We start from the raw sequence: 15,260 nt of genomic DNA on the forward strand, positions 1-15,260 counted from the left end.
TAACGTCCTACTTCCTATTTTAAATTTTGTAGGTTTTGTACGCAAATAGCTGCCTCTGGATGTTCACAGGTAGGGAAGCAGCCTTGCCCTGCGTCTTCATCCCTATCATCAGGTCCATCAAAGCTGCAGTGCTCCTGTCAACAGGGGATTGGTCCATTTAGCTACTGTGGCCAGGAGCCGTTAAATTACGCCTATCCCCCACGGATTTGCCTAATCCTTTGTTTAAAACCAGCATCCAGGCGTACCGCCAAAAACACATAGCTTGGCAAGGAGACCCCATCAGTCAATTGTGTGTGGAGGGGAAGAAGTAGGTTGCTCTGTGCCCCATTCCTCACTAAGTTTTCACAAGTGGCCAGCTACTGTGAGAGGAGAAACGGAGTCGCCTTCCACTCGCCACACCACTGAGTTTAGACACCTTTTCCCCACCCCAAAATTATTTCCCTGCCCCTAAACTAAAGAACTCCACACTTGCTGCCCTTGAAGTGTTTTGCATTACAGTTCCCATCAACCCCAGCCTACAAGCCATATGCTGCTGATGGAAGTTGTAGCCCAAAACACCTGGAGGCTGCCAGGTTGGCAAAAGGCTGCTGCACCACCTCTCCTTGTGCAGAAGACGCTCCAATGCTCTTCAATCATTTCTGTGTTTCACCAGGGCCACCTCTGCTCCCGATCATCCCTGAACGCTTATAATCACACAAGCACACCCTTGTTCAGGGAGGGCTGGCAGGGAGGGAGAATAGGTAGGAGACAAGATTCTAAAACACATAACAAACAAAAACACACTCAATCCCTTTGCATTGTGGCATTAGCGAAAGCCCACAGTGAGTTTCCAAGGCCTCTCGCGGGACAGCAGGAGGCTGATGGAAGATACCAAGCACAAACAATTGTCCCCTGTCTTGTTCAGTTCCCAGCCAGAGACATTCAGCTCCTGCCAAGAAGATACTCCCCTATTTCAACAAAAGTTAACCCAGGCCTTCCTTTTCCCAGCACAATTCACTAGGCAGAAAAGAGAGCCTGCTTGCTGTAAGCTGGGTGAGGCTGGCTGTTATTCAAATTATGCAGCTAGACCGTCTGGCTAGCAAGTGTTGGAGGAAAACTGAGGCTGGAAGGGTTTTTCTTTTCCTTTTTTTTTAAAAAAAAGGTGCTAGAGAAGGTGTAACTAGAAGTGAGCAAGTTATTTAAGAAGTGGGAACAATACAGGATGCGTTTGGAGTCAGAACCCGTAAAAACAGAAGCAAAGAATATAAAGAACCCCAAGAGAGAAAAGAGGAAGGTTGTGTTTGATGCTCCCGAGAAGCAAACAGCATTTTATTTGTAAAAACTGTACAGGAAACGGCTGTCAGGTTGAACAGCCTGCTTCAGCCTGGCAAAGCGTTACTCAACTCTTTCGCCCCTGATCATTTATCATATTATCTTACAGAGCTCATGTATCACCTGCATTGGTTACCTTATTTGATCCTGGATTCAACTTAAAAGCACCAATATTCAGCTACAATATTCATCCCCACTAGGGCATGAAGTTCACTATGTGTGACCTTGCAGAGGGGGTAGTTGATGCCTCTCAGCCTAGCCTACCCCACAGGGTCGTGGGAATTAAATGAGGAGCGGGGGGACAATGTATACTAGCCTGTGCTCCATGGAGAAAAAAGTGGGGTGTAAACACAATAAAATAAAAAAGTAAATTCAAACGCCCTTGGGCCTATCCAGACATCCTTTTCACTGGACGCTCCTGACGACACCTGCTCATGAGTTATTAGGTTATTTACCACACTTCCATCCTACCTTTTTCTCCAAGGAGCTCAAGGTGGTGTACATAGTTATCCTCACATCAACCCTGTGAAGTGGGCACAGGCTGGGAGTGGGTGACTGGCCCCCAAGGTCACACCCTGTGAGCTTCACGGCTGCGTGGGAATTTGAACCCTGGTCTCTTCCAATTCCTAGTCTAACACTCTTAACCACACAACGGCACGGGAAAATTTATACACAATCCCACATTTGACACTGTTTGTGTCTGCAAAAGCATCTGTTTTGTTTCCAGTTGGTGCATCTCCTGTTAAAGGCCCATAGAAGATGTAGTCCCAAGAAACATCTGGGAGGCTAAAGGTTTTACACACAGCTGCAAGATCACCTTACACACACACCCATATGCCTAGTCAACTGGCTTTAATCTGCGGAATGGGTACTGTTAACAGGTGCACATAATATTCTGTTTTTAAACTATCAAGCAGTATATAATTTTTATGAAACAAGTATGTTTCATAAACACAGGGATTCTAATTAGCTGACACTGCTAACAACTGTTCACAAAACTTGCCCTCCGTGAATCTGTCTGGCTCAAGGACTGCCAGCACAGTTCCCTCCTGTCATGAGTCCGCTGCAAAAGATGCCTTGGAGAGGGCAGCCAGATGCGGAAGACAAATGGGGAGAGATTGGGGAGCTGGAGCTGGATGACTCACTGTGAGGCTCCTAGCAAACTTGTGGAGGATAGATAGGGACCTCAGTCGGTGACTGACCCTGAGGAGGAGCCCAGTGGGCAGAGAGAGGGAGTTTGGGCCCAAGCCGGCTGACGGAAGAACCTTCTTCCTCCAAGACGCTAGATATCCCAAGCCCAAAACGACCTGCAATGAAGCCATCCCTGGTGCTGCCTCTTGTCATTGAACAGCCCCTCCCGCCTGGAGAGGCAACTTAAAGATGCCAGTCCTGATGTCACTCCCATCTCCAAGGATATGCTGGAGTCAGCACCAGTAAGAAGATGCCTCGCAAAGCCGACCTGCTCATAGGAGTGCCCATTTGTTTGCCCAGACCCGGGACGTGGGATGTTTGCTGTGCATACAGTATTAGAAACTCAGATATACAGTGGCACCTCGGGTTAAGTACTTAATCCGTTCTGGAGGTCCGTTCTTAACCTGAAACTGTTCTTAACCTGAAGCACCACTTTAGCTAATGGGGCCTCCCGCTGCTGCCACGCCGCCACTGCGTGATTTCTAATCTCATCCTGAAGCAAAGTTCTTAACCCGATGTACTATTTGTGGGTTAGCCAAGTCTGTAACCTGAACCTACGTAACCCGAAGTACCACTGTATAAGCTAGGCATCAAATGGCTCCTTAAACCAGGTTACAGTCGCCAAAACAGAATGCCTAGCTGCAAATTTGGGGCCAGATGGCTCAAAAGTCGTACTTTTCAATATGACTTTTTAGTTCCTGAAATTCATTCTGATTGTGCAGATAAAATGTAATGGATAGAATTCTACAGGATATATTGCTGTCATATGAAAACAGGCAAGATCCAAGGATCCCCAGGCACGCACCACCAGATGGTGGAGACATCGGGTGACATCCTGGCGCCTGGGCATCTCCACTTGGTTGCAAGTGGCCAAGAGCCAGGTGCAAAATGTGCCTGGAGTCTGGTGAATTTCAAACGCTGCTGTGCAGATAGCCTTTTGAAGCCCCATGCCTCTGATGTACCTGGTGTACCTGTTGAACCTGACTTTTCGCATTAAAGCCTTTGGCAGAAACAGTGCTGAGAGTTCCCAGTCTTCATCCCGCGGTGAGAGCCAACACTTCCAGACATTGTTGGACTACAGTTACTCCCGCAAGCCCCAGTCAGGATTGCCAAAGGTCAGGAATAATGGGAGGTTTAGAGCCAGCAACATCTGGAGGGGAACCATATTGGCTACTACTGGCTCAGCTCTTTCTCAGGGTCACCTGATCCGATTGCAGCAAAGTCTAGAAATTTAAGTTGGGCATTTAGTTGCAAACAGATTATGAAAAGTGAAGGTCAGATTTAAAACATAAAGGTTATATCAGATTAAGCACCAAGTTGGTAGCCACAGGCAACAAGGAATTGCATGCAGGTGAGTGAATGATGTCCTGTGCAGATGTGTGGGCAGGCCAGCATAGAAACCAATGAGGTTCAGGACGGGGGGAGTGGAGCCCCTCCTCCACAAGCCCAGCCTGGTTACTGTTTTTTTGCAGGCTAGTAACTTTCATAACTTATTTGCAAGGCTGGCCAAACTTCCTTCCCTCTCCTTCCTTTCTCCAAAAAATACCTCCATGCAAACCAGGGCCGAGGGAGAAGTTATTCACCTCCCAGCTAAGAGCAACCCTAATCATCATCATAATTGCTGTTAATATGTATGCAGCAGCGTTCCAGCATGCCTGGAGTTCTTTTGGACACATTATCTCAGGCAGCCTTACAACCAACCCCATAAACCTCCTATGACAGGCCAGCCAGTACATTGCTTTAGCTGGGAACTGAAAGCAGAGGCTGGCTGCCCACAGTTCCTGAAATAAGTGCATTGAAGCAGCTCAACCCAGCCAGGTGGACACTCAGCAGAGACCCACAGGGCAGGAGGAGGGCACTTCTGCCCTCTCCCCTTGCATCTGACGGGGCACCCAAAACTGTGCATAAGGGGAGATGTGAGCCAGGAAGCCACTGGTGCAAGTCATGCCTCCACCACTAGGTGGCATCAGAGAGGAATGGCATCACACCCAAGCGTCCTTCAGCCTGGTGCAGTGGTTAAGAGTGCGGGTCTAGGACCTGGGAGACCAGGGTTCAAATCCACATGCCATGTGAAGCTCACTGGGTGACCTTGGGCTAGTCACAGCCTTTCAGCCTAACCTACCTCACAGGGTTGTTGTGGGGACTCAAATGACATGGGGGAGAATAGTTTATGCCACCTTGACCTCCTTGGAGAAAAAGATGGGATACAAATGTAATAATAAAAATAAAGCTACTAATATTTTGGGGGTGGGGTTCCTGCTTGCAGGAAAGGACTGGAGGGCAGGATGAGGTCCTTAACTCTTCGTCCTCTGACCAATCCTCCCTGCAAAACACCCCACAGTACGCATTTTTGGTCTGGCTTTTCCCTCGGGGTGGGGGATAAGACTCTCCAACCTGACAAGGCTATTGTAAGGGCAACTAAGTGAAGCACTCTCAATACCCCCAGAACCCTATATGTATGCACGGTTTTTAAAAAGGCACTTTACTGAACCAATACCCTTTGCTCTCACTTCTAATCATGAGGACTAGTGACCTTACAAGCGGGAGCCAAGGGCACGATCCGCTTCCTCGCAATCCTACTACCGCTCCAAACACTGTGTAATTACCGTTAAAGCCCGTGTAACCACATTTAACTTGCTGGAATCATCTTCTGAGGTTATCTATTGCCAAAGCGATACCGTAGCCAAGCGGAGCCACAGAAGACACGTCGGCAAGACCTGCGGTGCCAGCTATGCTGCAAATTGCTTCACCCTGAATCCAAAATGCCCCACTTTCCTCCTGCCCCCTCAGCAATGGTTATCTTCCAGCCTAGCAAAGGTACCTATTAAGACTTAGCATTCACATAAACAGACCTCAGCGTGTTTCTACGTTGCTTACAAATAAAGGCCATTGAGGAAACATTGCACTTAAGTTTCTTCCACCTCAAAATCACTCCAGGCTCCTAGGGAGCAGGGGGAAATGCAGAGGCCAGCAGCCATCAGGGCTGGTTCACACAGGCTCATTCATCACTTCACAGCCACACTGAAAACTGAATGGGCTTGCTGAATGGTGAAACCGCATTTGGAATACTGTGTACAGTTGCGGCTCACTCAACTCCAAAATGAGATTATAGAGTTGGACAAAGTTCAGAAAGGGGCAACAAAAAACAATCAAGGGGATAGAGTCACACACACACACACCATTGAGGAAAGGTTGCAGGGTTTGGGACTTTTTAGTTTAGAGAAAGAGGTGACATGATTTAAGTTTACAATATGATACATGGCACAAAGAAAAGGTTTTTCTCCCTCTCATAACCTCAGAACTTATGGACAACCAATGAAGCTGGATGTTAGAAGACTCAGGACAAGGAAAAAACCAAAGGACTTCCTCATGCATAGTGGAACTATGGAACTCCCTCCCACAGGAGGCAGTGGTGGCCACCAACCTAGATAGCTTTATAAGAGGATTGGACAAATGGATAAAGCTATCAACGGCTACTAGCCATGATGGCTGGAATCTGCCTTCACAGTCAGAGGCAGCAATGCTTCCGAATACCCGTTGCTGGAAACTGCTGGAGGGGAGACGGCTCTTGTGCTTGAATCCTGCTTGCAGGTTTCCCATAAGCACCTGGTTGGCCACTGTGAGAACAGGATGCTGGACCAGATGGGCCACTGGCCTGATCCAGCAGCCTCTTCTTACGTTCTTATGAGCCGGAACAGATTCATCACCAGAGAGCAACGCCTACTTCACCTACTTGAGTTCCAATTCTGCCTTTCAACAGGATCCCATTTGTACATGGGAAGCTGCCAACCAGTCAACTGGAGAGTAATCAAGTCACATGGGAAGTGTATGTGGACCTCGGGAGACACCTCCCAGACTAGGATCTCCAAAGTGGTCAATGGGACTGTGCAGTGGGTGATTAAAGACCCAGGGGTCGAAAGGGGGTCAGCAAGGGTCTAGCGGTGAAAAATAAGTTCACAGGGTATAGTGCAAAAAAGTTAATCAGGAACTATGAGCCTCAGAAATCAAGGGCATCTGCATGTACAGAGTGCACTCCCTTGCCAACGAGAAAGCTCTATGATTAATAAGATGATTACACAATACAACACTAAAGTCAGACCATGCTGCTTAAAAAAACCTGTATTGCTATTTCTTGACGTTATTTCACTTCCATTTCTAATAATATGGGTTGGGGGATAAGCAGTGTTCGAAACTAGCCAAGCGCCAGGTACGTTTTGCGACTGGCACGCGTCCAACTGTGATCAAATGGCAATCTCTGGGTGCCAGGTTGGCCACTGACATCTCCATCTGGTTGGCCCCTCCAGCTTTCATAAGTAGGTAATCAGAATAGCTTATTTATTGCCTTTATATCCCACCTTTTTTCTCCAAGGACTACATGGTTCACCCTCCCTCCTCAATTAATCCCTACAATGACCCTGTGAGGTAGGTTAAGATGCTATGACTGGACCAAAGTCACACTGTGAGCTTCATGACTACACCACTCTAGCTCCCTAGAGTACTTCTGCTATGGGGCAGCTATATAAATTAAGTAGGTAAATAAATATGGGGAAAGCCAAATGTCACTTAGAGAAGGATCTGAAATATTTTCCTTGAAGCTTGAGTTTGTTTTATTTGATGTTTTAATGTGTCGTAAACTGCTGTAAAAAATTTTACTTTAAAATACAAAGCGTTACAGAAATGAAATTAATAATAATAATAATAAATGCCACTGCAAAAAAGGTGACTAGACATTCCATTGTGGCTATTGCAACCTAGGTTTAAGATGCCATTTGCCAAATAGCTTCTATATCTGAGTTTCTAACACTGGGACAAGGACAGCTTAATAAGCTCATGAAAGCGGTCAATGAACTCAGCTGTTTAGGTCTGGACCAGGGTTTCCCAAAGAGGGTTCAGAACATGGTAGAAAAACCCAGGGCACTTCAAGTTTAAAAAGGATCAGGTAGGAGGTAAATGGGAATAACTCTGGCTGAGACCCTAGAAAGCCACTATCAAGTCACAGAAGACCAGCCTTGGCCAACCTGATGCCCTTGGGATACAGGAAGTGGCCTTATACCAAGTCAGACCATTTGGGGTCCATGTACCTCAGTTCTGTCTACACTGGCTGGCAGGGGCTCTTCAGGGCTTCAGGCAGGGTTCTCTCCCAGCTCTACCTGGAGGAGTTGAGGGTTGAATCTGGGACCTTCTGTGTGCAAAACAAATGCTCCGCTGCTGAGCTACATCCCTACTCCAATGTTTCCTAAATACCAGGATTAGGATGGGTTAGATAACACAATATACACTTAACAAATAAATAGCACTGGAAACTTGCACCAACCTAAGACTGTGCACATGTTTTGAACAATGTTTTCAAACAGACTTTTTATTTTAAAAAGGAGGGGAGTTTGATTGCTCTTATCTTTGTCTAATATCAGAAAAAGTGCTTTGTTGGTTTTTTTTTAAAAAAAAAAAAGAGGAAGGAAGGAAGGAAGGAGCAGAGCTGTACTTGCGATAAAACAAGGCAAGGTGGCAGTTTCAGGGCACCATTAAAGTATGGGAGAGCCCATGTGGCATAGTGGTTAAGAGTATTGGACTAGGACCTGGGAGACAAGGGTTTAATTCCCCACTCAGCTATGAAGCTCGCTGGGTGACCTTGGGGCAGTCACATTCTCTCAGCCCATCCTACCTCACAGGGTTGCTGTGGGGATTAAATGAGGAGGGGAAAGAGCCATCTACAACACTTTAGCTCTTTGGAGAAAAAGGTGGGATATAAATGCAAAATTAAATAAATACTGTGAAATTATTCTGCACACGCCTCGTTAGGAAAGATTTGATGGGGGCGGGAATCTGTGCTCTCCTGCAACTCCCATTCATTCCAATGGGGTGTGAGCAGGAGAATGTCCCAGAAGATGTTAAGAGTGTGGGTGGGTGGGTGGGTGGGTGGGTGCGTGCGTGTGTGTGTGTGTAAGTAATGCCATTTAGATTTTCCATCTCAGGACCTGAAACACTGGCTGACCCAGGTGGGGTGGAAGGGCAGAGAAAGAGGAGAGATAGCTTAGAAGGGTTTGAGCTCCAAACAAAAGAGGGTGGGTATTTTTTTAAAAGAGGGCTATCCTCTACTGAAATTGCTCCCCACAATTCCCGCCCTCCTCCCCCTCAACCCAGCAAAGCAGACGCATCAGGAGATTTCAATAGCCGGCCAACCACACACACACCCCAATCCGTACAGCATGAGACCCCTTCTGTTCTCTCCCTCGGCTCACTTAACCCCTCCCCCCAACCGCTCCACCTCGAAGGGGAGGCCCCACAGCAAGGTTGTAAGAGACAAGAGGGAGAGGGAGAGACAGAGCACACTGTTCGGAGGAGGCAGAGAAAAGAATAGGGATCAGAGACCACAGCTTTCATCTCACTTTGTATCCCCAGGAAACTGTTCCCAAGGATTAGGCCAGCCGCCATGGATATTCATTCATCACTCACTCCTTTCTTTCAGGGGTGGGGTGACCTTGCTGCTCCCACAGAGATCCAGGATGGGCTTAGCTGATTAGGCACCATAGCAAAGTTCAGAGGCAGGCTTTTCCTCAACCGAGTGCCCTCCAGCTGTTTTGGAATACAAATCCCATCAGCCCCAACCAGTCAGCTAAGGCTGATGGGAGTTGTAGTTCCGAACAGCTGGAGGGCACCCAGTTGGAGGCTGGTTTAGAGGGAGGGGAGATGGCCTGCCACCCCCCGAAATACCCTACTCTGCATACATACCCCAATAGGACTAGCTTTATTACAACCCAATCCTACAGCAACCTCAGTGATTTAGGTGAGGATTACTTCCAAGTAGTAGACCATCATATCCTCTTCCCAAACTAACAGAGACTTTTGAAAGACTAACCCATTTAGCACAGCACAACTTGTGTGGCCTGCTTCATTGTATCAAGTCTTTTTAACGGGTTAAAAAGAAAGAAAAAATAATGAAAACTTCTGCCGAACTTTCAGGATAAACTTTCATTACACTTTTAAGGAACACAGGGCACATGCATTCGGGAGAGAGAGGACGATCCCCAGAAGAAAGGAGGGCAGTGATCAACTTTCCTGCAACTCCCCCAGGCAGCCTCAAGGAAAGGTTTCCCTTTGGAATGCCTTCTGTTCACCTTGGATACTGAACTCTACCAGAAATTGGATTAAAACGGCACGCACTGTGACATTAGCCGCTGGCAAAGTTCTCTTTCGTAAGCCCCTCGCCCCAAAATGAAGGGGGACTGAATAGGTTCCCCTTTGTTTCTGTGGGTTTTGAGCAGAATTGTTCCTTTAAAAGTCATGCCCTGCAAGGGGGGGGGGGGGAGAGAACGTTGTTTCCTCTAGGCAGAGTTCTAACCTTGAGCCCCATATATCAGATTTCAATCACAGGAAAAATGACTTAAAAGTATCCTCAAGAAAAGACTCCCAGCCACTGCAATCCAACACCAAAATGTGTATGAACACAAACACCACCAACCCCCGCCCTGAAAAACTAAGAGTGGAAAACCAACAGTTTTGGGTTCAAGCCCGACACTGGGCAAAAGACTCATGCAATGCAGGGGGTTGGACTAGATGATGCTAGGGGTCCCCTTTTAACTCTACATTTCTATGATGCCATACTAAGATGCACTACAGGTCTCACAAACTGTTCAAAAGAGCACTCAACCCAGTTCTGGGTGACAACGGTTCAAATCAAAGATAAAGAACTACGCAACTTTTAGAAGTAATCTGAAGGCAGCCCCGTATCAGGAAGTTTTCAATGCTTGCCATTTTATTATGTTTTTATATGTGCTAGAAGCTGCCCAGAGTGGCTGGGGAAACCAGCCAGATGGGTAGGATATAAACAGTAATAAAATTATTATTAATAATAATATTATTATTAGCCAACTTGAACAAAGATCTTTAGCTGAGCAAGCATTTTAAGTCCCTATCTAGGCCCCCAAAATTGGGGGGTGGAATCCAACTATTTGGGGTCCAGTCATTTTAAGGCCTATAGGTAGAAAACCCAATCTGAACATCCAAATTTGGAAAGTAGGGAGGGAATTTGATTTGGGTATTCTCATTCGGATTGTCCACCTCAGGGCCCCAAATCTATTTGGGCTAAGACACTAGTTGGATCCGGACTCAGCTCTCTGTTATTAGACAACCAAAGAGTCACCATATGTTGGGAATAGGAATGGAACAGCTGTGCTGGCTGTTGATCACTTCTATAGCCCACCCCCCTCCCTTCCTAGTTCTTTGCTTCCAGACCTGCTACTTTCCTCTGCACACACCCCAGGGCAAGTCTTCTTGCTTGCTGAACATGCAAATAGGCTTGAGGGGAGGGTGGCAATTGGTGAAATATGTCAGAAAGTCATTTATGTAGTTCCTAGGAGGAGGGGATTTGCCAAGGGGGTAGGGTGACTCCCAGGTGAAAGGTTGCAGATTCCCCAAACATACTCTTCCCACCTCAGTTTTCTGGTGGTACCGCTCCCAACCAAACGGCAAAGGGACACAAGAGATAACTTTAAACATTTAGGTAAATTAAGTGTACAAGATCCCCAATTTCACAAGAGAGAGAGAGAGAAGTCCCCAAAACACCTGTTGGTCATCAAAAAGACCCCCACTTTAAAACAGATACTTACCAAAGTTCACCACTGAACTTTGGGACTTGGCAATCACAGAGAAACTAACGTGCCTCCTTAAGCTGCTCAGAAACATGAAGGCAACAGACTAATGCTCAACAACTTTGGAATCGCTTTATTTCTTACGTTAAATCAGGAAGATGGTGAGAGACAAGTCCCAGCCCAGACAGACACAGATGCACATGAAAGGTTCATTCTGATTTGTAACAGGAGTTAGGAGATGCTACTTTTAAAAATAGTCCCCAAGGTGACCTAAATGTTAGAGAAACGCAAAAGAGATATATACTCTAGAAATCTCACCTGCACCTGGGATTTGAAATTATCATGCATCGCTATATATAGCTATGCTGTTTAGATGTATTTATTGCTGCATATGTTATTTTGGAAAATTACTAGTTTCTTATAATAAAAAAGCCTTCACTACTGCAAAGAACATTGTGTTGTAAAGCCATGTCTCCATTTGAGACCCAGAACATGAGCCCCAGGGCCACATCCATTGAATGTTTGAAAACTGTATCTCTGACCATATGCAGAGTGACTCCCCCTCTTGAACAGACACAGTGTCGATCTTCTTCCAATACCCAGAATTAATGGGGAGGGAGCCCTGAGACATCATAGCTGGCATTCCACACAACCTCGGACCAAAAGAGCTTAATTTTATTTTTATTTTGCAAGTGAGAAGGGGATCTGCCAGTCAACTGCTCAGGCCCCAGATATTGGGGAAAGAAGATCCAGCTTGAAAGGGTTAGGCCAAGGTGGAAAATCCAAAATCCAAATAAAATAGCCCCTCTCAAAAAACAAAAACAAAAAAACCCAGTCACTTTCTGATGCCTAACCAAGATCCAAAAGAATAGGCCTAATCTTCAGGGAGAAATCAAGCATCCCTCAGGATATCTCAGGTTCAGCAAAAGCTCCAGCAGCACCCCATGGGCCAAGCCAGACAAAAGGCCTAGGGTCTGCCCTCACCCCACCACTGAAGCATTGGACTTTCCTCCAAAATATCCAACCAGCATCACACAGGCATTCAGCCTGCCCCAGTACAATACTTTTCAATTCATTACCTCCCTAGAACTGTTCTGCAAAGAGAACTTTGCTGAGTTAAAAAGTTTTGAAAAACACAACCTCTAAGCCAAGAAACACATCAGGTCCTTGCACAAATTAGAGAAGTCATTGGTTTCACTGACTGCTTCAAAACCCAATAGCCAGACAGGATCAATATAGCTCTAGTCAATAGTTGATAGGTCGCTGGCTATTGCACACACACACATACACACACACACAGAGCGCTCTGGAGATGGGAGAAGGAGACTCACCGTCTTGGAGTCCAGTTCGTGTCTAGATTGGGCCAGTACCTTGTCCACACCAGCTTGGTCTATGAAAGTGACAAACCCGAATCCTCTGGACCAGGGAGAGGAGGTGGGAAGGAGAGAGAAAGAGACGGAAAGGAAGTTGGTTAGAAAGAATGGATCTGGTACAGGAGGGATCTCGGGTGGGGGGGGAGCGAGGTGGGGGCATCTCACCTGGATCGCTTTGTCAGTGGGTCCCTCATGACCAGGCACTCTTTCACCTCGCCAAACTGGCTAAAATACTCCCGCAAGCCTTCTGCAAAGCACAAGAGAAGGACACAAATGGGTCCCCTATGCAGGTGGTGGCACTGGGGGGGGGGGTGTCCCCGGGTGATGCCTCTTTCCTCCCCACCCCAAAGCGTACAGAAAAGAGGGAGGGGGCTATTCGACCTCTGCTGGCAAAGAGTGGGGTAGATCCTACAACACTTGGAGGTGGAGAGAGAAGAGGGAGAGGGGCATGCTCGAGGGGAAGCTTCCCCCCCCAACAGAGAAGGAGAGAGGGAGTGGGGGGGGGACCCTTGCAAACGAGTCCGAACAGCGCCCCTTACCCAAAGCTATTCACAAAGACCCACATGGGAGAAGCCCGCTCCCCCCCACCCCCGCCATGAAAAGGCGCATCTAAGTTCTGTACATCGCAGAGCAGATTTGGGGAGGGGCAGAAGAAAAGGCGTCAGAGGAGTTGGGAAAGTTTGGGTTGCAGGTGCGGCTCGGCCAGAACCGAACCCAGAAGACCCCCTGCCCCCGGTCCAGTAACTCCCTCTCTACACCCCCCCATCCGCCCCAATACTCCCCACGCCGGGCCGCTACCGCCGCCTTGCTCTCACCTTGCGTGGTTTGCCAGCTCAATCCCCCGATGAACATTTTGCTAACGAGAGAGGGAAGAAAACACAAAAAGAGAGAGAGACACGGGGTTTTAAATCAGCATGCGAGAGCAAGAAGACGGCCATAAAAGTTAAGCGTTTCGTATTCGGAGAGGAGGGAAAGCCCCCCGATCAAGGGAGGCGCGGGCGCATGGGGAGAGGACGGGAGGCTGCCTGGGGGACCCCCGGAACTCCTCCGTCCATGGCGGGCGGCGAGCGTGGCGTTGGGGAAAAGGGGGGGCGTGTGTGCGCCGCCTCCAGAGCGCTCGGGATGGTGGATCGGGGCGGCGGCAGCGGCGCCAGGGCGCCCCGGGGATGCGGCGGACGCGAGTGGGCTGCCCGGCTCGGCGGAGGCGTGGATGGAGGAGGCGAGCGCGCGGGGGAATCGGCCATGTTGGCGGCTCCCCGCAGCCAGGCAGAGGAGAGAGCCTGCCCCGGCCGCCGCCGCCGCCAGCAATCGGGCATGGCGGGGAGGCTGCCGGCCGGCCGAGAGCGTCGGCGTCGGAGCAGGAGGAGGAGGCAGCGTCGGAGGCGAGGGTGGGCCGGGCCGAGTACCAGGGGTCGTGGGGGGAGTCCGGGGAGGCGAGGCCGGGCTGGCTGGCTTCTGTCTCCATTCGGACCTCTTCTCCCTGCGAGGCGCAGCGCCACACTCCCGGGGCAGCTGAGCGTTGGAAAAGGGGCCGGACGGCCAGGCCATGCTGCCCCCTCCCCCGACCCCTCTCAGCCGGGCGGGGAGGAGGAGGAGGAGGTGGAGATGATGATGGGGAAGGAGGAGGAGGAGGAGGAGGCCGGGCAACGGCAGCGGCAGCAGCAGCAGCAGCGCCGGGGACAACCTGCCCGGCTCCTCCCACCCGCGGCAGCCGGCGTGAGCATAAAAGCCGGCCCGCCGCCGGGCAGCGCGCTCAGGGCGGCGGCAAAGGCGGCGCGCAATACGGCTGTGCACTCAGGGCGCCCGGGGCCGGCGAGGGAGAAGGCCTCGCCGGGGAACAAAGGCGGGCGGGGAGCCGGCGCCGGGTCCACCTTGGCCTCTCAGGGGGGTCCGGAGGCCGGGGGATGCCGGCGGGGCTTTTGTCCTGCTCTACCTGCTGAAGGCGGCCACGGAGGAGGCGGCGGCGGCGTCCATGGTCAAGGGCGCCGGGCGGAGGACGGGGCCGCCCTCCTCCCTCCGCTGCCTGGGCCCACCTGGCGCCTCATGCCTCGCTCGCCCCGCCGCTGGAGCCCAGCTTGGCGGCAGGAGCGGGGGAGCCCACGCAGGAAAGGGTTAAAGCCCATCTAGCCGGCAACAATAAACAGCATGTGACATGGCGGGGGACCGGCGCGCTTGAGGGAAGAGGAGGAGGAGTAGGGTGGCCGGCCGGCCGGCCTGCTCGCTCGCTCGCTCGTGGGGCAGCTGCGGGGTTCGCCCGCTAGGCTAGCTTACTGGCCGCCTCAGCGCCCAAGTTGCCCCCTCAGGCGCGGCCTTTTCGTTCGCTCGGCCCGCCTCAGAGAGGCGCGCGGGATGGAGCTTCTCTCGCGCGAGGGCCTCGGGAAGGACGGGAACGTGGTGCCTTTGAGGGGGGGGGTGAGAGAGGGAGAAGGTGCCATTTTGGTTTGGGGAGCCGCGAATGAGTGGGCAGTGCATCCCCCCCTCCCCGGAAAGTGGTCCTGTCCGGAACCTCGTTGGACCAAGCGGGCCGGACCTTGAGAGGGGAAAAGTGGGGGAGTTCCTTTTGCCACTTTTAACCATCTCGATCCAGGGCACAAGTCACCTCTGGGTGGGTGATCTCCACATGGCGCTGGGCTCCCAACTCCACAACCTTCAGAACCCCACAGAATGGCCACCTCAACTGGGCCTGCTGGGAGTTTGGGTCCCACAGCATTTGGGGGTCTCAGCCCGCCCCCCATTGCTGGGATTTATACACCAGGTGCAGAGAAGCTTTGCCCCTGCACCTTTTGTTGGAAACACA

General features: G+C 50.1%; 1 protein-coding gene across 5 annotated transcripts in view; it reads right to left on the minus strand.

The window, feature by feature from the left end:
- MSI1 (musashi RNA binding protein 1) overlaps positions 1–14,618 on the minus strand; it is a 55,558-nt gene extending 40,940 nt beyond the window's left edge. For 2 of the 5 annotated variants that reach the window (XM_083717560.1, XM_083717556.1), the window contains exons 1-4: positions 13,870–14,076; positions 13,279–13,319; positions 12,629–12,710; positions 12,422–12,506 (exon numbers count right to left, since the gene is read on the minus strand). In XM_083717560.1, the coding sequence (XP_083573686.1) occupies positions 12,422–12,506; positions 12,629–12,710; positions 13,279–13,319; positions 13,870–13,928 (267 nt within the window). In that variant the 5' untranslated portion in view covers positions 13,929–14,076. Of the gene's footprint in view, positions 1–12,421; positions 12,507–12,628; positions 12,711–13,278; positions 13,320–13,869; positions 14,079–14,396 lie in introns of those variants that run through there. The other 3 variants (XM_083717558.1, XM_083717559.1, XM_083717557.1) reach the window with 3 other exon arrangements.
- Between the last annotated feature and the right edge of the window lie 642 nt (positions 14,619–15,260).

Source organism: Podarcis gaigeae (assembly GCF_964106915.1).
Source record: "Podarcis gaigeae genome assembly, chromosome: 16".
Classification (NCBI taxonomy): Eukaryota; Metazoa; Chordata; class Lepidosauria; order Squamata; family Lacertidae; genus Podarcis; species Podarcis gaigeae.